This window comes from Megascapheus bottae, chromosome 6 (assembly GCF_031878675.1).
Source record: "Megascapheus bottae isolate mThoBot1 chromosome 6, mThoBot2.hap1, whole genome shotgun sequence".
Taxonomy (NCBI): Eukaryota; Metazoa; Chordata; class Mammalia; order Rodentia; family Geomyidae; genus Megascapheus; species Megascapheus bottae.
Window position 1 is genome coordinate 541,133 of NC_143514.1, and position 23,861 is coordinate 564,993.

Sequence of the window (23,861 nt, forward strand, 5' to 3'; positions counted from 1 at the left end):
GCGCGCCCCCGACGGGCCTTTCCCGTTCCGGCCCCCCGGCCCCCGCCGCAGCCTCTCCCGGCTCTCGGGCGCGGGGCCCGGGCCGCCGTCTGCGGGGAGTCCTCCCGTAGCCCCCGGGGGCGGCCGGACCGCTCGCCGCGCCCTCCCTCGGCCTCACCCGCGGCGACCCTCGCAGGGCCGGGCGGCGGGGAGCGCGTCCGGTGGGTCGAACGGGGCGCGGCGCGGCCCCCCGCGGCCGGCGCGGGCCGAGGGCCGCCCCGGGCAGAGCGGGCCCGGCCAGCGCGGCGCCCATGGTGCGGCGGGGCCGGGATGTCGCGGACGCTGAGGAAGAAGCGGCACTGGCTAAGCAAGGTGCAGGAGTGCGCCGTGGCCGGGGCCGGGCCCGAGGGCGACCTGGGCGCCGAGGTGCGCGGTGGTGCCGAGCGCGGCGAGTTCCCCTACCTCGGGCGGCTCCGCGAGGGGCCGGGCGCCGGCGCCTGTGGCGTGGTGTCGGGCAAGGCGCCCAGCCCGGGGGACGTGCTGCTGGAGGTGAACGGGACGCCGGTCAGTGGTCTCACGCTGCGCGACACGCGGGCTGTCATCCGCCACTTCCGCGAGCCGGTGCGCCTGCGGACCGTGAAGCCAGGTACGCGGCGCGGGGGTCGGGGTCTTCGTGGTGGGGCGGGGGAGGGGGTGGTCCGGGCCTTGGTGGTGGGGTCCCGGGGGTGATCTGGGCCTTCTGTGGGGGTCCGGGCCTTCATAGTGGGAGTGCTGGGGGGCAGCTCTGGGCTTTTCACGGGGGTCCCAGGGGGCGGTCCAGGCCTTCCCGGTGGGGGTGGGGGGACGTCCAGGCTTTTCGTCGGCCTTTGGTAGGGTCCGGGCGGGGAGGGGGGGGTCCCAGAACAATGGCCCCCTCCTCTCTCGCTGGTGGTCCATGGAAGCCTAAGACCGATGGGTGCGCCCTGATTTTCCCGGCCAGGCTGGAGGGCGGGGGTGGCGCTGCTCCTTCCCATTTTGCGCGTGGGGAACACGGAGCTCTGCCCCGGGCGGCTCCACTCGCGGCCATCGGTGGCAGCGGCTGGGTGTCCGACGTGTGTCGCCCGGCTTCCCCCTCCCCCCCGCAGGCTCCAGCGCCTTTCTGTCGTCCTGTGAGAGAGGTCCTGGGGTCTTGGTGTGTGCTGCTCACCGCAGGCACCTCCGAGCGACCGGGGGAAACAGTCTTTCCTATGGAGGTGCCTGGGGCCGAGGAACTGGGGGAGGGGGGGTGTGACCGAGGGTGGCCGGGGTCGAGCCGCGCCGCGTTCCGAGCACCGCGCAGACCTCGCGGCGGAGCTGACAGCCTGGCTCCGCCGGCCTGGGCGACGGGGGTCTGGGGTCCGAGGGGCCACGCTGGGTGGGGTCTCGGGGCCGCGGAGGGTGAGGTGTGGCCGTGGTGTGCCCTCGGGAGCCTCTGAGTACAAGTCCCAGCTGCCCAGCCTAGTAATTGCTTTGGCCCAGCTTTTGAATACAGAATTTTGACGAAGTACAGGCTGCTTGGTGTCTTTGCTGCTAGTAACAACTGCTTCCACGCACGTTGCGCCGTGTGCACGCTCGCCAGCTTCTGAGCACTGAGCAGACGCGTAGCGAGAACCCGTAGTGTGTACTCGTCTTAGGGAATCGTTACTATCGCCCGACGTGTCAGCGATGGTAAAAAGGGATTTTGCCTTCCAGATGTTTGCTGGTGAGAGAATTATCGTTACAGCGTTATTGGAAGTCACACTGGTTTTGCTCTTCTAAGCCACAGTGCATCAAAATATATAATATATAATGAATATATAAAATATATGTATATAAAATAATGGGCTGCCTGGTGTTGTCCCTTCATGGCAAAGTGCTAGAAAATTCTGGAGGAAAATTTGCTATCTCCTTCATTTTTTAAAAGTAGTTGTTGTTTCTTAGCAGCCCACGTTGGAAATATTTACTAGTCCTCCAGCTTAAAGGGAATTGATGGTTTGGTGAATGTGTGTGTGTGTGTGTGTGTGTGTGTGTGTGTGTTGTGGGTATGTAACACTTACGTTCACATAGTCCTACAGTCTTAAGATTTACTTAAGTCTGCTTTATCATATTCAGGTCGAATTCAGTATCATGTTTTTATTTTTAAAACTAAATTATATATGAGATTTTTTCGGTTTAATAAGGTATTGTAAATTATACTCAATTCTCTTGACTAAGTGACTGTTAAACTGTATTCGGAACATTTTGTTCATTTTTAGAATTTTGGTTGACTTTAAATTGCTTTTTTCTATAGTTGTATGAATTGTAAGATCTTAAATGTTAACTTTTTAAAACATGAAGGATAGAGGAAAGATTGGGGGGGGGCGCCTGTTGGTCAGCCACCAGTTACTGTGTGTAATATGCAAATAGTCTACAGATAGCATTTACTAGTCTAGGTATCATCATCTGGTTCAAGACCTGTGTCAGTAAATATTGAAAGGGTCTACATCATGACTCAGTGTTTTGTTTTGATTAGTTGGAGCATGGATTTAAAAAAAAAGTTTTAAATTTGAAGAGGTGTGTTCCAAATTATTGTGATTTTTAAAAATTAGACTAGAGAGAGAGCTTCTTAATATTACTTTGGTTTGCATGTCATATATATTTGTAACCTTTATGTAAAATTTAAGATAATATGTCAAGCAGTAGAGTATGTGCTTAGTATAACTATGCTAAATAAGCTTCCTGGAACCAAGACTGTAATTGGCATTTTATAATAAAATTTTGCCCTCTTGGCAACCAAAGAAACTGTCCTACTTTTGATATGACAAAGGGAATAATTTATATTGAAGAGGGCATTTTGTAATAATTAGTGATAATAGATCTGAAGACTCTTTTTTGTGTGTATTGGTGTTTGAACTCAGGGATTCTCTCTTACTTGGTAGCTGTTCTAACACTTGAACCACACCTTCGGTCCTTTTTTCTTTGTACTTTAATTTGTTGTGATACTTTAAAGATACTCTGCATTCCTAATTTCTAATGGATACCATTATATGTATGTCATTTGAGATTACAACTCTTGGTTCTAAGCAAGTTGTAATGTAACAATTTTAATCTCTCATGTCAGGCATTATGTTAACTGGCTTTGCTTAAGAGCAGCATTTGCACTCAAATAGGAAAATGTTTTTTGTTCAGGTTATATACAACGATTTAAAAATTAGAAATTAAGAATTTAAGAGCCTATTTGTAGAACTTTGGGTTTGATTAAAAGCAACATGTTACCTCTAGAGAAGATAAAGAATCTCTACTCTTGTGATTCATTTAGAAAAGGATGAAAATATGGATTTTAAAAAGAAACTTGTTCTGCAAATTTTTCCTTTTTTAATCTAAACTGTGTGTAAGAGATTTTTCAGTTTAATAAGTCATTATAAATTATGCTTAGCTTTCCTGACTAGTGACTCTGTTGAACTGTGTTTTTTTAATGTCATTTTGGATCTAGCTCAATTTAAGAGGAAAATCTGACCATTTCTGTAAGAGGTAATGTTAATGGGAATTATTTTATATTGTTTTCTTCCCAGTCGCTGGTGAAAGGATGGGCTGGGCTTAGAAGGCTGTATGTAGCTGCCCCCTCCCCTCTTCTTCAAGCCCTCTGCTGCCCATCTTGTTTTACTGAGGGAACATTGCCCAAACCATCCCCTCAGGACTGAAGGAAGGCTCTTTCTGCAACAGCTGTCTTTAGCTTTGACTTAGAACCGTCGTTTTCTCCCCTTTTGTTATTATCTTTATCCTTACATGGATCATTAAATATAGCTCTTTGAAACTTGGTTCCTATTTGAGGCCTTTCCTGAGAGATTTGGGGACTTTATTGTTGTATCACTAATATAGCATTTAACTGTCAGTACTTTTCTTGCTTTTAGGATAAGCTTTAGCTTTGTTTATTGCTTGACCCCTTTAACCACCTGATTCTTAACTGTGACCCTATGCTGTTCTTTTCTTTCTTTCTTTTTTTTCTGCAAAGAGGAATGTTGTCAATTGAATTTGTACTTCCTGTTTTCTGAGTAATAAAGTTGAACTTTAGACCTCTGGAGAGATACTTTTGTGATATACATGTGTTTCTTTGATTTTACTTCAGAGTATATTCTTAATCAACTTCTATTCTGATAAATGAGAATTTCTAAAGTTTGCTAGTTTTTGAATGTCTAGAATATTAGAGTATATACTTGCTTCATAATATACTTTTAAACACGTATTTCAGCAGTAAGTTGTATGACTTTTGTTCCAGTTAAAGATTAAGTACTGTTCTAGTCCAAGTGTATGAAGCCATTATTTGCTGCCTAGTACTCTGTCCAGGGATGAAAATCACAGGGAACAGTGGTCAGTTTGTTTTAAGTAACGTTTGATTTGAAACAAAGCTCACCTATTGTTAATTAAATATAGGTAAAAGTGTTCACTGTGAACTCTGGGACATCCAGTGTCTAGGACAATTTTGTTTAAAAGAAATCATTCCTAGAAACACATTTCCCTTTGGTAAAACAACAAGAGCAATAACAGTAACAACCAAAAAACCCTTCTGGGTGCTTTTAAATAAGGAGTGTTTATGATATGCAAATAATGAAAACTGTCTTTTCACCCCTTGAATGTTGTTAGTTCTTTTTTTGGCTTAGTGAGTAATTCAGGACTTCCATAAGCTTTGTTTATCTGTTTGTAAAGTCTGAAGAGAAGAGGAGGAGAAATAGGAGAGTTACCTGCTAGCAAATTTCTGTTTACAATGCCAGAAGTTATTGGATACCTTTTTTTTTTAAATTAAAACAAAATTTTTGTTTTAAGAACCAAAAGGGGCAATGAAATTTTATAAGCTTTACATTAAATTTCACTGCTTTTCCAAATTTTTGTAATTTTGTTATTGTTTTTTTAAAGGTCTTAAATAACTTTGTGGTAATAGACCTGTAGTAGGCAGCAGAACTGAGTTACACAGATTTAATGACTTCTAGTATGTCATTAACATCTTTGTATTTGTTTATTTATTTATTTTGGCCAGTCTTGGGTCTTGAACTCAGGGCCTGAGCACTGTCCTTGGGTTTTCTCAAGGCTAGAGCTCTACCACTTCCTGTACCACTTCTGGCTTTTTCTATGTATATGGTATTGAGGAATCCAACCTGGGTCTTGGTGCATGTTAGGCAGGCATTCTACCACTAGGCCAAATTCCTGGCCCCTTAATCTTTTTTTGGTATCATTCTGTAGAGTTCTATATGTAAATATCTCATATATTTAATTGTGTTAACTTTTCTAGTATATAGTTTTGGTTGCTTTACTGATCCTCTCATATCTAGACTTCTTTACTGATCCTCTCCTTATATCTAGACTTCTTTAGCCAGCCACATCAGAAAATAAGGATGGAGGCGGGGGTGCCAATATTTGAACCTCAGAGCCTTGATATTGTCCCTGAGCTTTTTAACTCAAGGCTACCACTCTACCACGTGAACCATAGTGTCACTTTTGGCTTTTCTCCTCCCTGGTTAATTGGAGAAAAGTCTCAAAGATTCTTTTTACTCAGATTGGCTTCAAATTGTGATTATCAGATCTCAGCTTCCTGAGTAGCTAGGATTATAGGCATGAGTCACTGCTACCCAGCTGTTGAAGTGTGTGTGTGGTTTTTTTGTTTGTTTGTTTGTTTCTGCCAGTCCTGGGACTTGAACTCTGGCCTTGAACTCTTCAGCTTAAGGCTATCACCCTACCCTTTGAGCCACAGCGTCACTTGAGCTTTTCTGGTGGTTAATTGGAGATTAGAGTCTCATTCTCAGATCTCAGCCTTCTGAGCCACTACGCTGACTCCATGAGACTCTTGTGTCTAATAGACCACTCAGAAAAAGGTGGAAGTAGGGTTGTGGTTTAAGTGGTAGAACACTGGCTTTGAACACAATGACAGCCTCCCAGACCCTGAGTTCATGCCCCAGGAATAGCAAATAAATAAATAAATAAAATAATCCACAAAGCCTAATAACTTCTTGTGATTTTCATGGAATAAACACATTTACCTTTTGGCTTTTTCAATTTTCAGATCTTTTTTCATTTTATTCAAATTACTACTAAAACTGATTTCATGGAGCACAGTGTTATGTTTCTGGGGAATGAACATTGTTTTTCTTCTAAAGTCCTGGAGTGATGTTTATAAATGTCTTATGATGGAGAAATTCTGTTGCTTCTTAAAAATCTTCTTGAAAATTTATGTAAATCAGTGGTATAACAAAGCCTCTAAATTTGCCACCAATCCCAATGGTAAGCTTTTCCCAAAGCTTTTCAGTAGCTTGGAGAAGAGAGTTGTTCGTAAAGGAAGAGGCAAATCTCATTGCTTTTCTGGTCCTTGAAGAAGAAATATTATTCAGAATGCTTTCTGTGAAAAGGTGCTTATTTTACTTTTATAGAGAAAATGATGCGTTCTCTGGAACACATTTTTCAGCCAACACTTAGTGGTGCCCACAGCATGCTATGTCAGAGTGAGTCAGAAATGGTCTGGCTTCAAGAATCACAGAGTCTAAAGGGGCTCATTGACTCACTGGTAGGGAATACCTATCTGTAGGAAGAAGGGCTTTAACTTTTTCCATTTTCTCCCTCTATTTAAAACTCTACAGATAAAGTATACCATCAGTTTCTGTGAGGTGATTAGCTGTATAGCAAATAATGTTCCAAAAATGCTAATGCTAGTACAGGAGGCTGAGGCCACCCAAGGTTGAAGTCAGGGCCTGAGTGCCATCCCTCAGCCTTTCTGTTCAAGGCAAACTCTTTCTGTTCTGTTTTGTGTTTGCCAATTGTGGGGCTTGAACACAGGGCCTGAGCACTGTCCTTGGACTTTCTCAAGGCTAGAGCTCTACCACTTGAGCTGCAGCACCATTTCCAACTTTTTTCTATGTATGTGGTACTGAGGAATCGAACCCAGGTCTTCGTGCATGCTAGGCAAGCACTCTACCATTAGGCCAAACTCCTGGCCCCAGCTAACACTCTTTGGAGCCATACTTCACTTCTTAATTTTTGGATGTTCATTGGAGAAGAAAGTTTCTTCAGCTACCTTGCCTGGATTGGCTCAAACCACGATCCTCAGATCTCAGATTCCTGAGTTGTTGGGATTATGCAGGTATAAGCCACCATAACCTTTTCTCAATTTAAAGAGAGAGTGAGATAGACAGAGAGAAGGGGAAAAGAGGGAGAAGGTGGTGTGTAGGTGCATCTTTTTTTTTTTTTTTTTGGTCAGTCATGGGGCTTGAACTCTAGGCCTGGACTCTGTCCCTGAGCTCTTCAGATCAAGACTATTGCCTTACCCCTTGAGCCACCGCCCTACTTCTGATTTTCTGGTGGTTAATTGGCAATAAGAGTCTCACAGACTTTCATGCCCAGGCTGGCTTTGAACCATGATCTTCACATCTCAACCTCCTGAATAGCTAGGGTTACAGGCATGAGCCACCAGTGCCTGCCTGTAGGATTTTAGTTCTCAGTCATTACAAAAAGAGGGAAACCAAATATAAACCAAATTATCTTAAAAAAAAAAAAAGCCCTATGCTGACCATAAAGTGGATAGAATGAGTCTTCTTTGCCACCAATGTTGGAATAATTCAGTATTTTGGTTGAATGCTTATGTTAAAAGTTAAAAATATATAGTTTACCAAAACCATTTATCTCTTAATTCTAAGAAATTATTCCCAGTACTTGTAAAAATAGTGAATTTGTGGAGGTTAAATATGTACACGATGTAAGAGAAAGGTCTCATTCTTATCAATATGTGGGTAGGGTCTATGCTACCTGACCTTATTTTCTGATGTGGCTGATTAGAGAGGGAACTATAAACTTACCTTGGCTTTGAAAGATGGACAGGTGTTGATTGAGTAGAACTGATGTGTTTTCAGTAGGTAGATAAAAGCAAAGGAGGAGAAAAACAGGACAGGATGTACTATACAAAATGATGTACAAGGTGTTCCATCTCAATAGTTTCTATGTGTGTGTATAAAAATATATTTGATACAAAATCCACATTATTAAATAATGGGAAAATAGAAAAGAGCCACTAATTGCTTAAATGTGTAGGTAGCTCTGTTACAAATGTCTTACTTAAAAAAAATTGAGCAGTAATGCTGGCAAAGGTCTTAATGTTTTTACTGCTTTTAGCTACATTCAATTCATAATGTAGTACTATGAATTTTTTTTTTTTTTTTTTTTTTTGTCATGGGCTTGAACTCTGGGCCTGGGAGCTGTATCTGAGCTCTTCAGCTCAAGGCTACTCCTGGGCCTGGGCATTGTCCCTGAGCTCTGCAGCTCAAGACTACCACCCTACCCCTGGAGCCACAGCCCCACTTCTGGTTAAGGAGATGAGTCTCAGGTTCTTTAGTACTGTGCTGACTTTGAACTTCTATCCTCAGATCTTAGCTTCCTTGAGTAGCTAGGATTACAAGCACAAGACACCAAACCCAGTTTACTGTGAATATTATTGAACACATAATATAGCTGATTTTAGTGCCATTTTTTTTTATCATTAGTGGGCTTATTTGGGTTGCTTTGGAAGCCTAGCTAATTTTATAAGAAAAAGCAAATTGTTAAAGTAGTAAAAAGGGAATTGAAAACATACTTCCATTGTAACCCCGGCTAAACTCAAGCTAATTGTATTGTCCACCAGTGACAGGGTGTGGTGTCATCTCTTTTTTTTTTTTTTGGTGGGACTTAAACTCTGGGCCTGGGTGTTGTCGCTGAGCTCTTAAGCTCAAGGCTGTGGCTATGAGGCCCTACCCTTTGAGCCACACCTCCACTTCTGGTTTTCTGGTGGTTAATTGGAGGTAAGTCTCAGGGACTTCAGTGCCTGAGCTGGCTTTGAACCATGATCCTCAGATTTCAACCTGCCAAGTAGTTAGGATTACAGGTATGAGCCTTCGTGCTGGCTAGGGTGTCATCTTTTTATCTGTTTCCCTTTCATCTCAGCACATGGATCCTGCCACAGCCACTAACCACATCATAGTGGTAGTGAGGAATAGTCCCACACCATTTCAGTCCTCCCACGCCAGGGACTAATTTTTGGGGACTGTAAATTGACTTGTGACACATCTAAATTCCAGAGAAATGGCAGCCTATGTTACCGATTTTTAACACATACCAGAAACAATGTTCAGTAAGAGATAAAAGAAAATAACCTTCCTACCATAATTTATTTGCTTTCTACATTTGATGTTTAGGATTTTTTTAATGTTATGTAATGGGAAGGAATTGAAAAGAAATCCAGAATCTGTTTTATCTTCTTTATTGCTTAGGCTATGGAATAGGAACAGTAACCTATCTGCATAAAATTATCTGGTATTTTAGACTCATTTTTTTTCTATGTATGTGTAACATTTTAAACAATTTTTTTGAGTCAGGAGTATATGTAAGGGGTTACACTGTATCTTGTTATTTGATTGGAAGTTACATATGACTGAAAAATTAGATTTTCTGTCTATTATGACATGCAGTGTAAGTAGTTTTATGAAATGAAAATACCAGGCAGAGAAAAGTATTTGTTAGTATATGATTTTATGTTACTGAACTTAAAAAGAACTAAATTAAATTGGTTTTACTTTTTCTACCACTAAAATACTTTGCTTGATGGTAGAGTCATATGGCCTAGTTGTAGAATGCTTGCCTAACATGTACTGAGCTCTGTGTTCCATTCCTTGGTATCACATACACAGAAATAGCTGGAAGTGGTGCCATGGCTCAAGTGGTAGAGCATTAGCCTTGGGAAAGGTCAAGGGCAGTGTCCAGGCCCAGAGTTCAAGCCCTAGGACTGGAAAAAAAAAATAAAATATTTTGTTTTTGAACTGCCACTGTTATAGAGTAGTTCTAAAGAGATTTTACTCTGGTTATAGTTAATGTGATTCCTTAGATAGCATTAGGAAAAGTATAAAATAAATAAAATTGGAATTTACATGTCAGCTATGAGAATTTGGTAGCAGGACAAACTTTACTGAGGTTAATATAAACTTTCTGACTTAAGCATATGAAAATCCAGGCCGAGGTAGTCACTGAAGCTCCTGTTCTCAAGTGATAGTCACCTGGGCTGTTCCTCGGCTTTCTTGTCTTCTTAGTTCTCTTCTTTCTCAGCTAGACTCTTGGTATACCAAGAAAGGTAGCTCTGAATTCTCAAGTCATAGGAGCTTCTTAAAGTTTTCTTTCAGTCTATGTTTCTTACAATATCAAACATCATTTAGAAATTTGCTAGACCTTCTAATCTGTGTCTTAAGACCATTAGTACATAGTTATAAAGCTGTCACTAAAAACAAATGTAATGTTTAATGTACATTTCCTTATTTACCAGTTTTATATACTTTTTTCAGAAACAAAAAAGCAAATACAAGTTATAGACTAAAACTGAGATGCTAGTCTTATCAGATATTTTACCCAGTTATTGTATCTGATTTTTTAATCTAAAGCTGCTTTTATGTAAAAATTTACATGTTTAAAAATTGAAATGTTGAGGCTGGGAGTATGGCCTAGTGGTAGAGTCTTTGCTTAGCATGCATGAAGACCCGGGTTCGATTCCTCGGTACCATATACATAGAAAAAAAGCTGGAAATGATGCTGGAAATGGTAGAGCTCTAACCTTGAGAAAACCCAAGGACAGTGCTCAGGCCCAGAGTTTAAGGCATAGGACTGGCAAAAAAAAAAAAAAAAAAATGAGATGTTGATACCTTGATACAATTGAACATACTGCTTATAACATTTTTATCTTTTAAAAACATCAAATGAGATTCTCTTGTCAGTGCTGCTTGTTCTTGGGTAGAGGGAATACACTGTAGGATCATTTAATTTGGTAGTGAGAGAATGATTATATTAGCTAGTTAAATAATGAAGTTTTTAGATTTAATATTATGTCATTTTGAAGATGAAATTCTAAGCTAATTGCTTCCCAAGATATTTTGTTTTTTAAAACATAAATTGAGACAGCATCATTACTGTATTATTCCTGAGAGCATCCTAATAATACCTTTAACTATGATCTTAGAAATTTTACATAAAGGAACTACCTTACTGATTTCTGACTATGAAATCCTATTTAAGTGGGGTATAATTTCTTGCCTAGGCCAACTTCGAACCTCAATCCTCAGATCTCAGCCTCCTGAGTAGCTAGAATTACAGTCTGATGATGATGATGATGATGATGATTTTGAGGCAGGGTCTTAGAACTGTGACCTCCTTACCTCAGCCTCCTATATGCTAGGATTACATTTTTACATCACCATTCCTAGCTAAAAGTAATTTTAATATTCACTTTTATTTTAAGGATAACATGCACAGGTATTTTGCCAGTGTCATCTAGTAATTGTATCTTTTGTGAATACTAAATATCGATAGGTTATTGGCAGATATGCAGTTATTGTACATAAAAGAGCATATCTGTGGAATTTGGTATGATTTTCTTTTTCTTTTTTTTTTGTGCCAGTCCTGGGGCTTGAACTCAGGGCCTGAACACTGTCCTTGAGCTTTCTCAAGGCTAGAGCTTTACCACTTGAGCCACAGCACCACTTCTGGCTTTTTGTAGGTATGTGGTACTGAGGAATTGAACCGGGTCTTAGTGCATGCTAAGCAAGCACTCTACCACTAGGCTAACTCCTGGCCCTCGGTATGATTTCTAAGAAGACGAATCTAGAGCCAAGGGTGGTGAATGTGTCTGGAATCCCAGTACTTCACAGTTTGCGGTAGAAGAATCGAGAATTTGAGACCAGCTTGGGATATATAGTTGAGTTCTAGGCCAGTCTGCATTATGTAAACAGATTTTATGTCAAAACACCACCAACCAATGGGGGTGGTGGGGGAGCGAGTGGGAGAGGGAGAGAGAAATAGAGAAGGGAAGAAGAGGGGAGGGGAGGGGAGGGGAGGGGAAAGAATTATCATTGAAGGGACTTGGTATTTTTTACATTTTTACATTAATTTATACCTCCCAAGAATGTATTTTGACCACATTTGGAAAATTACTGCCAAAAAGCCTATAATGATTAGAGCACTCTGATATTAATTCTGTGTATTGTCATGAAATCTATTAAAATATTTTTCTTTAACCCATCTCAATAGCTTTTGTCAGCAAACTTTTCAAAATATTAATTTTAGATAAGGATTCTATTCACTAATTTTAGCATTTGAGTTAGGGAGGAACGTACCTGCAAATGCAAATTTTACTTTTGTCTGAATACCTTATGATGTAACACTGAAGGGTGAAGTGACACTTCTGCACCCCTTTGTTGACATCCTGAGTTTAGACCATCTTGCTCTAAGAGTCCTATAGGAATGTTCTGCTCTAGAGTGTTGTCACAGTATCCTAGCTGTCATTTACTGAGTAACAACTGTGTATCTTAGCATTCTACCAACCTCACTTGATTTATGAGGATGTGCTGGCATTCACATCTTCCTGAGAGTTTTTAGTCAGGTATTATATCATCTCTCTGCATACTTTAGGGAACTGAGGTTCAGGGATTAAGAATACAACCGAATCACACAGTAAGGACTGCACATACAACAATATTAGGTCTTTTTCATTTTCTGGCTAAGTATATTAGTATGTCTGAAAAATGTCTTTCTTTTGTAAAAGTAAAACCCCTACAATTCTAAAATGTGTGAGTGGGTGTTAAATTCAGTAAAACATTAGGCAGGTACTTAAAAAACTTGGTTGTTTGGTTCTGTTTTTAAACAAAGTTTATAGTGATATAGTTAATCTGTTCAGCTAAACTACATGATAGTTATTCACAAGAATTATTAATCAAGTGGAAAGTTAGTCTTAATCTTGTTAGTTGTGAGAGAATAGTTTCAGCAGTTGAATCTAAGAGCCTTGCTACTTTTTGGAAGAATATAATTTGGGAAGGTTTCATACTCAGTGGTAGAAATAATACCTTGTTCTCATGTTTCCTGGGCTCTTGCTGTGTAATTCACTCATCAGGAAGGAGTGTGTTAGCACACTTACCCTGAGACAGGGAGCTGAGAAAATGTTCTAGTGCATATAAGAAAGAATGTATAAATATACAGTCTCTTTTCAAAGTGTATTATGCTTAAATACAATTTAGCCAACTTGCTAGAAGAACTCATTGTATTCAAGCAGACCTGTATCCCTGCTGGCTTCAAGTGCTGTATACCAAAAGTAGAGGCTTTGAAGAGGCAGCTCAAAACATGAGTGGGGTGTTTCCACTTCTTCCATTTTAAGTGTTTTCTATTTGGGCTTAAAGTCAGTCACTCAACTGGAAGGAACAGAAACAATCCAGTCAGAACCCAAATAGACATTATGTTGAAGCCTAGTGATGAGCCTAGCTGGCAGATTGTGGGCTAGAACCCAGATCATCTGGTTCCTTTCAGTGTTTTGACTTCTGACATAAGAATGAATGTAGAAAATTAGTGACAAAAATCCTGAACTCTTAGCCTGGCACAGTGGCTCACACCTATAATCCTAGCTACTCAGGAGGCTGAGATCTGAGGATCATGGTTCAAGGCCAGTCCAGGCGCTAAAGTCTGGGAGACTTTTATCTCGAATTTACCACTAGAAAACCGGAAGTGGCACTGTGGTTCAAGGGTTAGGACCATAGCCTTGAGCTGAAGAACCCAGGGACAACACCGAGGCCCAGGGACAGAGTGGTAGCCTTGAGCTGAAGTGCTCATGGACAGTGCCCAGGCCCAGAGTTCAACCTCCACAACTGACACCAACCAAACAAAAAACCCCAAAAAACAGAAAAAAATCCTGAACTCTTAAACATTTTCTCTGTTTGGAATATTCTTTAAGAAAGAGGTATAGACCGGGAGTTTGGCCTAGTGGTTAAAGTGCTTGCCTAGCATGCATGAAGACCCGGGTTCGATTCCTCAGTACCACATACATAGAAAAAAGCTGGAAGTGGTGCTGAGACTCAAGTGGTAGAGCTCTAGCCTTGAGAAAGTCCAAGGACAGCTCTCAGGCCCTGAGCTCAAGCCCAGGACTGGCAAAAAAAAGAGGTATAATGCTAGGCTCAGTTTGCCAGGCTCTCAGCATGCTTGATGTGCTGAGAGGCAATGGTAACCCAAGGGTTGGAGCTCATGACAGATTTTCATGGCATTTTTAGCTTTCTATAATGTTGTAACTTATGGCTAAGATTTTAAACAATCACACAATTGTTAGCTTAGTCTGATAGTTAAATATTTAAGCATTTTGTTAGACTTTGAGAACTACTATTCCTACTCAACTACCATACCTACTTCCCAACACTTTCAGTACAATCCTTTCAGTACATTCCTTCTGAGTAGTTGCTGCTGTGCTGTAGGTTGGTTGACTTCAAAGGCTGCTTTTTTTTTGCCTCCAAGCCTGAACTGGACTCAGCTGCACTTTTCACCCCCTTTGATTTGTTAGGGTGATAGCTTGGGAGATTAAGTTTTAGGGCTGAAGATGTTCAAAGATGTAGATGAATTTTAGGACTTCTGGCTCAAGGAATCTCAGATGTGCTGGCTGCAGTGGGGTTGATGTGGTGGAAATGAAGAACTGTGCTCTTTCTGGGTGCAGACAGGTAGATGTTTCAGGTCATGGAGATTTGGTCACTGTCAAGATTAAAGTACTCAAAAGTGCGGAAAAGCTGAGGACTGGTTGGGGAAGGGTGTCTGAGGTGGACATTTTGGGAAGCTGGTGTACATTAGGTAAGATTAGGAATGATAAAGGCTTGCTTGGCCTCTGGTGTATGTGTGAACAAGCAACATGAGTCTCGGCATACGGAAATATTGCCATAATCAGCCAAACATGTATTGGTTTGCAGTGTCAGCTTCAGTGCAGGAAACAGAAAGGATTTAGGGAGGGAATTAGTTGTGTAGATAATCTTTAAAAGGGCAGGGTTGAACTCTGGGCTGAACCTTAGACTTCCAGGACACCTTGGAACAGGTCTGCCATGGGAGTTGCCACTTGTGCCACATTCGGGCAAGTGGCAATTGATTAGGAGGTTGCCTGTGAAACGGTGGCAAGAAATACCACCAGAACTGTGATCAAGGGTGTCACAGTCACCACTGTTGGCACCTTAACTGCATGAAGTGGAATGCTGTGTCTGGCCTCTTCCTTGATGCCTGTGAGCTGGTTGACATTAGCATGCTTAGCTCACTCTAGCCACCACTACTTCTGCTTGTCTGTACAATTAGTTAGAAAAGGATTATTTTTCAGTATTTATAACCTTTGTTTTTAGCATAATGTAGTTATCATTTTATACAACTGAATACTTAATAGTGGCTATGTTTAGCAAATATAAACCCCTGAAAGTTTAGCAATTGCTCTTGCAAAAGGGAATATCAACTATGGTTTATTGCTGCAAAACCTCTAAATTTCATGAAGCTGCTCACTGTAAAGTTTCTTTTGGTCTTAGTTCAAAGCTGGAGTCCAGACACTGACACCTTCCTGACCTTGTTTATAGGCTGAAAACAACCAAAAGCCACAGACAGTGGGTTCTGTTTCACTTCTATCTTCTCTGAGTGGTGTCTGGCATCTTCACAGTGGAATCCAGTTTGTACTAGATGACTAGCTATAAAAGAGTCTGGAAGACAGAGTTTGGTTTTCCAACTTGTGCATTTCAGGAAGGCATACCACAAGAAGGTGAATGTTGAATGCTAGACAGCCCTTTCCCACATACCCATTTTGAACATAGTATTTTAATCACAGTCTGTTCTTGATAACTTAATTGTTATTGCTGGGATATTTTTTTTTTTTGAAATGGCCAGGAGTTGCAATAATGATTGAGCTAGTGGATCTTAACATCTGCAGTGACCTGTGTTCAAGGTTAGCTTTCTACCTGACGTACCTGCTGCTGCGCCATCTGTCTTTTAAATTATTTGATCCCAACCTTCTCAGCAAGCCACAGTTATCCAGGACAGGGAGGACACCTTAACCAAAGCAACCAATTTATGAGCTGGTAAGCAGCTTTGTGCCTCCTATGGTTTAAAAAGAGGTGTAGAGGCCAACAGGAATTTTTCCTGGGGATCTGAAGTAAGAGTAAAGAAAGGACTTCCAGTTGGGAGAAATAGCTTCAGCTGAGAGGTTTTACAGTGGTGCGTGGGAATTGGCCAATTTCAGAGCCTAGGAACTGACTAAGAGGTGTAAAGTTTCAGGACAGGGACAATATTTTTGAGATCTATTTCAGATCTCTTTGGTGATGGTAGTTAGTAATAATGCAGTGTTTCAGAATAACAGTAAGTTTCAGTTCTTCCATAAAACTAATAGGAAAACAAGTGATGGATATGTTAATGAGCTTGATTTAATCATTGTTCCCCCCACCTCCCATAAAGTCTCATACTTGTAATCTGAGATTCGCAGGAGGCTAAGAGGATTGAGGTATGAAGCCAGGTCAAAAATAACCAGTGATAAAGATGAGCTGGAGGCTTGGCTGAAGTGGTGTAGGGCCAGTCTTGAGCAACTAAGCTAAGCAAGCATGAGGCTCTGAGTTTAAACCCTGGTACTAGCAAAAAAAAAAAAAATTGCCACTTTATATCCTTAATAAGATTATGGGGGCCAGGAGTTTGGCCTAGTGGTAGAGTGCTTGCCTAGCATGCACCAAGACCGGGGTTCAATTCCTCGGTACCCCACATACATAGCAAAAAGCCGGAAGTGGTACTGAGGCTCAAGTGGTAGAGCTCTAGCCTTGAGAAAGCCCAAGGACAGTGCTCAAGCCCTGAGCCCAAGCCCAGGACTGGCCAAAAAAAAAAATATATATATATATGATTTGTCAATCAACAAATGAGAAATATTAATTTGAAAATGTTTATTATACAAAATCTGCTATTCTGGACAAAAACTTAGCAGATTACATGTATTTTCTTACAGTGCTTGGAATTGAACCAAAGGCCTTTTGCATACTAAGGATGAACTACATTCCTGGCTAGGTTTTTTCCCTGGGGCTTGTACTCAGGGCCTGAGCACTCTCCTGGGGCTTTCTCAAGGCTAGAGCTCTATCACTTGAGCTGTAGCACCACTTCCAGCTTTTTCTATATATGTAATATTGAGGAATTGAACCCGGGTCTTTGTGTATGCTAGGCAAGCACTCTACCACTAGGTCAAACTCCCAGCCCCTTGTTTTTGTTTTTAAAAGGAAACAATTCAGGAATTTTGCAAGTTTGTTGTCAAATGCAGCCATTATTAGAAATTAAGTTGCATACGTGTGTAAGTAAATGCACCTAAAGGTAATATTGAAATGTAATCCTTTAAAAAAATTTTTTTATTGTGGGGTAATGTGTAGAGGGTTACAGTTACATTCTCCAGATAGTAGGTGCATTACTTCTCACACAGTGATACCCCTTCTCATTGTCTCTCTTATTGTCTCCATTTCCCCCATCCCCTCCCAATCATCTTGTCTCCCCTCTTCCCTTTCATATTTCAAATAAACATGAAATTTAATTCTTAACTAATTTTTTTAATTACCTTGCACCATGGTTTGTGGTAGGAGGTCTTTGAATCTATTATATCTGAGGATAGAATGCTACAGAATGGCTTGCCACTGCATTTATCTTCCCAGCTGCTTTCACTGTTGTCATGGTTGGCTACAGAGTCAATAGCATTAAGGAAACACAGTGATGGGGGAAGACCTTGATGGACTGTGTACACACTAAAATTATAGAAGAAACTGATGCATGATGGAGAGCTGAATGCTGTTAATAGCAGAGCAGTGAAGACAAAGAAGTATCACAAACTTTCTCCAGGTGCAGTCATTCCCAGTCATTATATAGTTCTTGGAGTTACACAAAACTTGATTCCCTGTTACCAACTTTATTATGAATTCTGTTCATTTGCTTATTGCTAATGTGCCTCATGAAGAAGAGGCAGTGCAAGTTTGGGCTCAGATTTTCTGGGATAGGAATATAGGTGATGAAGCTGAAGGAAGGGTGTGACCTGTGTGAGAATTTGTACCTTATATGTATATAGTCTGTATCCTATGCCTGAGCACATTTTACACTACAATAAAATTTAAAGTTGCTGTTGAGGATGCCTCTTGTAAATATTTTTAATATTCTGTGATATTTTTACCCATAAATATTATAACTGTAGCCACGTGTACATAGAATATATTTTTTATTCTACAGGTGCCCTAAACTCAAAGGCTGGAGAGCATTAATCTTGAGAGTGAGAGTTGTCACTTTAATCTGCACCTGAGGTACAGCCTGTAGATCCTTGCCAGTAGCTCATAGTCTGAACCTCTCTGCAGCTTTGATCAGCTGCTCTCACTTCTGTTTTGTCTTCTCTGTACTCTACTTCTCCCACGCTTCTCTGCTTTCTAGAGGGGGGAAAATACACTGACTTTGCATAGGTCTTGCCAGCCAATTGCAGTGCTCCTTAGCTTCCCCATTGTAGATAATCAGTCTCTGGCCTCTGTTGGAAACCTGCAGAGGCATTCTCTTTTCTGCTGTTTGTCCTGGCTGAGATGTTCTGGAGCTGCTCTTTACCTTTCCCCCCTGCTCCTCCCCACCCCTCAGCCCCAGTATAGGTGTGTTTGCTTTTTGAAACATTTGGAAATATTCCAAGTCTGATCTCATTTCAGGTAGATAATACTTTATTTTTTATTTGGTATTCTTGATTTAGAGACTTATGAAATACTATAGCTCAAACCCCTCTTTTCAAAAGTCGTTTGAAAAAAGAAGTGTAGAGCATAGAGTATATACTTGTAACCCCAGAAACCAGGAAGCTTTGGTAATAAGAAAAGACATTGTCTCAAAAAAAGTGATTGGATCTGGTTAAAGTAGTTGAAAATAGAACAATGAGACTGGCTGAGGTTATATAGGAAAGTAAAGGAGTGATAGATGGGTCAGATTGATTGAGATACATTGTACATACATACACATAATGTGGAAATGTCACAATGAAACTCTCTGGTAGATAATCTCTCAAGACTTTTTTTTAATCTGTCAGTCATGGGACTTGAAGTCTGGGCCTGGGCATAGTCACTGAGCTCTTCATCTCAAAGCTACCGCCCTACCCTTTGAGCCACAGCAGCACCACTTCCGGTTTCCTAGTGGTTAATTGGAGATATAAGAGTCTCATGGACTTTAGTGCCGCATCTGGGGCTTTCAACCGTGATCCTCAAATCTCAGCCTCCTGAGTAGCTAGAATTACAAGTGTGAGCTACCATCAGGGCAAGGTAATTTTTTATTACGTAAAAGAGTAATAAAGTATTTGTGGCAGATTAATCTTTTGTTACTGGATTACAATGTATATAATTTTATTGATATTTTTCACATGGAGTTTATTTAGCTTGGGCATTCAAAGAGGACTTCCCTGAAAAGGATGTGTGTGAACTGTGAATTGAGTGACTAGAAGAAAGAAATTTGCCATGGGACATTTTCTTAAAAGGCTCTTGTACGAACCTGTGTGTAAAAACTTTGGATTTTATATTTATTTTATTTTTAATACTTAGTATAGGCCTAAAATGCTAGTAAGCCTACTAAAACACCTGCTAAAAGTACCATTGAGCTACAACCCCATTCCCATTATTATTGTAATAATGCTAAAGGTTTATAATAATTGTCTGATGGATATTTCCAAAAGTTACTGTGATTTGGAAGTGGGGTAAGAGTTGAAGAAGGGAGATCTTTTAGACCAGGCGAAAATTAATAATGGCTTCGGTACTGTAAAGTGGAATAAAATGATTGATAGATTTGAAATATGCTTTGAAAGAGGAGTTAGCAGGATTCAGGATTCAAGTAAGGAAAGAGTACTTAAAGATAGCATCTAAATTTTTGCTTTGAGCAACTGGGTGGGAGATGGTACCATTTCCAGGAATAGGAAAGACCTGAGGCTAGATGACTTATTGTTAGTTTTTGATAGAATTATACCCAACACTAGGATATTTTCCTTTTGAATATAATTCTAACTTTTAAGCTTTTTTTTTTTTTTTTTTTTGCCAGTCCTGGGGCTTGAGCTCTGGTTCTGAGCTCTGTCCTTGGACTTTCTCAAAGCTAGAGCTCTACCACTTGAGGCACAGCACCATTTCTGGCTTTTTCTATGTATGCGGAACCAAGGAATTGAATCGGGGTCTTCGTGCTTGGCTAGGCAGGCACTCTACCACTAGGCCAAACTTCCAGGCTTGCTTGCTTGCTTTATTATGTGAATACATCCATTTAGTATTTTTTTTAAGAAACGAATTTCAAAGTAAACTGTAGCCCTCAGTACATTTTCTCAAGGAAGCTTAAATTTTTGTTGTTGTTAACTGAGGAAAGGCTTTTTTTTTTTTTTTGGTAGTGGGGATCAAACCTAGGATGTTGGACTTGCTAGGCAGTCGCTTTGCTACAGAGCTACATCCCGGCCTCCAAGGAAGGGTTGTTTTATTTATTTATTTTTGGCCAGTCCTGGGCTTGAGCTCAGGTCCTGAGGCACTGTCCTTGGACTTTCTCAAGGCTAGAGCTCTACCACTTGAGCCACAGCACCACTTCTGGCTTTTTTTTTCCTTCTACATATGTGATATCAAGGAATTGAACCCGGGTCTTCATGCATGCAAGGCAGGCACTCTACCACTAGGCCAAACTCCTGGCCCAAGGAAGGGTTTTTAATGCCTGTTTTTTCTCTCACTTTAAAGGTGACATGTTTTGGAAAACTTATATTTGCCTATATTCTAAATTTGAAAACTTTCTCTTTTATAAATATATATTCCACTGCTCAATAAAGTATGAGGATTAGAGGCAAAATTAATGCTAATTGTTTAGCACTGAGAAGTAATCATAATGATCATCTTTTTTTCTTTAATTACTTTGAATTATTTTGACCATGACATTCCTAGACATATGATTACATGGTAAAATAATGACATTTGGGGGAGATTTTTACTATTAGATTGTACTTTTTTTGTTCTGAGCTTGTGTATTTTCATTGTTTTATATTAAAGCATCCTTGAGGCTATATTTTCTTTTATAGGTAATAGATCTTTTAGAGAAAAAAGATTCCTGTTTTTTTTTTCTGTCCCCAAAGTTATATTATTTTGGATTTGTCATGTTAAATTGTTAACTGTATAGGAAGACTCCAGCAGTTGTAGAAAATTTTTGCCACCTCATAGCAAAAATTATCATGTTGATAAATGATCCTCACATGCCAAGTTTTAGCCCAATCTGAGTGGGTTCAGTGACTCAGCGAAGATGCAAACTGGTTATAGGCTGTGCTTTGTTGTCTACTTCTAAAATATTTTGCCATGAAATAACTGCTTTGATCAACATAGGATGTGGTCCTTTTATTCTGAGTATAAACATCTAGGGGTGGGGGGTGGATAGGGGAAAAAAAAGAAAAAAATAAACATCTCTGATTTGGATCTCTGAAACTTAACTCCTCACCTTCCAGTTTCTGCCTTCCTTTAGATAGCCAGATGGATCTGCTCTAAATGCAGAAATAATTGTGACTGGCTATTCAACTAGGACATTAAGTTGGAGTCAGTAGGTAAATTAAGAAACAGTACAAAACTAGAGTTAGCTACCCATAAGTTAAAATATTTAAAAACATGAACTTGATAAATGTAGGACAGTGGTATATAACTTGTCTAAGCAATGTAATGTCTTTAGTGGTTACAAGGACTTTAACGTAAAACAATAGACTTTTAAGTTGCTATATACCTAATCCTCCATCTTAGTATCCAAAATGCTTTATTTTTAAATTATTGTTTTAAAGTCATATATAGCTTCTGGCAGTATAATTAGGCATTTCTGTTGAATCTTTTGGTGAAAAGCTAATTCATAAATAAGGCAAGTTTCATAGGTGGCATATTGGGAATTACTGCTACTGATTGCTTTCCAGACAGTCCATTGCAACCACTAGGCCTTTGTAGTGCTCTATTTTAAGTCATTATGATTCTCAAAAACCTGCCTAAAGGATTTTTGTCAGAAGTTAAACAAACCTCAGCATTTTGAAAGGCATTGATTTCCTCTCTTGACTCTTGAGCAAAAATTGATTTATATAAGTGTTGAGGAAGTGGCACTGTGGCGCAAATGATAGAGCACTGGCCCTGAACTGAAGAGCTCAGGGACAGCACCCAGGCCCACACCCACAACCAAGACACACACACACACATGCGCACACACACACACACACACACACAAGTGTTGAATTGGCCAGGAGCATAACCTAGTGCATGAAGCCCTGGGTTCAATTCCTTGGTACCACATACACAGAAAAGACCTGAAGTGGCACTGTGACTCAAGTGATAGAGCCCTAGCCTTGAGAAAGCCTAAGGACAATGCTCATGCCTTGAGTTCAAGCCCCAGGACTGACCAAAAAAAAGTGTTGAGTTTAATTTACTACTGCATAAAAATAAAAATATTTACACTTAAATGATCAGTCACATGAAGACAACAGCCATTGTAAAGTGATACATAAGGAACACGGGGAAATAATTTATCATCAGCTATTACTGATATAACTGGATGGTGGTGGGTGTCCCAAGTGTAAGAGCATAATTCATACAATTGTATGAATTACTATTTCTGTACAAGCTAATGCATCTTGCTGAAGCAGATTTGCTTGCATGCAAGTCACATTTAGATGCTGTTATTAAGACCATATAGTTTATCTTATATTTCTAGCATTTAACTCCAGTTGTGACATTACAGATTAGTTGTGACATTACAGATTCCACAATGTTTAGATAAATATATACTAAAGCAAATAGTGAAAATCTGAGGCATAGCTTTTCATTTTCAAAACCAAAGTAGTTTTTTAATCCAAGATCTTCCTCTTTATAGCTATTTTTTCCTGTTAGAATTTAATCTAGAGCCTTCTTTTGTGATAGGCAAGCTTTACCACTGAGCTACATCCAACCACCTATGTTTGTACTAGCTTCTTCTTAAATGTTTTGTCAGTAGTCTTTTTAGTAACACAAATAATGCTAATAGCCAGAGTAAGCAAATGTAATGCAAGTAGTCTTTTTGACAAATGTTCATTAAAATTTAAAAGCATTGTGGATATTTTTGGATTATCCATGCTGTTGCTTTCCACATTGATTAAAATCAACAGAAATTTGTGGATGACTATTATAACCATTCCCTTTTCCATCTCCTAAGTCCCTGCCCTTGATGAGCTGCCCCTAGTGTGGGTTGGTTATTTGGATGTTAGTAAACATTAGACATCACTGAAGATGCAGTTTTCCTGTTACCTAGCTATCATTACTTATATTGGCTGTGGTTTTCCTTTTTCTTATCTTTCTTCAGTCTCACCCTTAGGCCACCACTATCACCACCACCTCTCTGAGTCCAGTGTAATTCTTTTGATATCACTTTGTTGTGTTATCTCTCTGATTAAGAAGTCCTGCTAATTCAAAAGCTATGTACATATGTCCATATAGGATGAGGCTAAGCCAAATGAACTCCCAGATATGAAATGAAAGTGAGAGGTTTATCTTTGTGATTGTTGTTCTTAATGTACTATGTGAAGCTATTTCTTTTTTCCTTAATGTTTATCTCATGTTGTTACTGTATCTGTCTTTGGTACCTGGTATGTTGTTTATACATTTTTTTGTGTGGGAAGGTAAGGGAAAAACAAGATGAGTGGGAGGGAGTAAAGGGAGGGAAAGTGGGAGAAAAACATGGAATATGGGTAACAGTGTTCAAGAGTAATATACCCACTGCCTGATGAATGTAAATGTAACCCCTCTGTACATCACCACAACAATAAAAATTTTAAAAAAATCCTGGTAGTCTCTCTGTTTGCCCACTAAAATCCTCAGTTTATCATATAGGTCTGGCAGATTTCTTCCTTTATTAGTAAAATGCTCTATTCCTCACTTCAGAATAGGCTTTCTAGTTTTTTGAGCTTAAAATTTTTTGGTATATTTCCTTACCCCACCTTTCAATATCTTCCCATTTTCTAGTTTTCAAACCAGTTTGGTTTATTTATTTAGATAACAATGCATATATTCAAGATTAGGTCTGATTATGGAAAATTTGAAAGCTAATCACAGAGG

The 23,861-nt window shown here is 40.1% G+C and overlaps 1 protein-coding gene across 2 annotated transcripts in view; it reads left to right on the plus strand.

Annotated features, from left to right (window-relative positions):
• The first annotated feature begins 299 nt into the window (after window positions 1–299).
• The window catches only part of Magi3 (membrane associated guanylate kinase, WW and PDZ domain containing 3), a 172,940-nt gene continuing 149,378 nt past the window's right edge, over window positions 300–23,861 (plus strand). For both annotated transcript variants that reach the window (XM_090334056.1, XM_090334057.1), the window contains exon 1: window positions 300–625. In XM_090334056.1, the coding sequence (XP_090190182.1) occupies window positions 310–625 (316 nt within the window). In that variant the 5' untranslated portion in view covers window positions 300–309. The remainder of the gene's footprint in view (window positions 626–23,861) is intronic.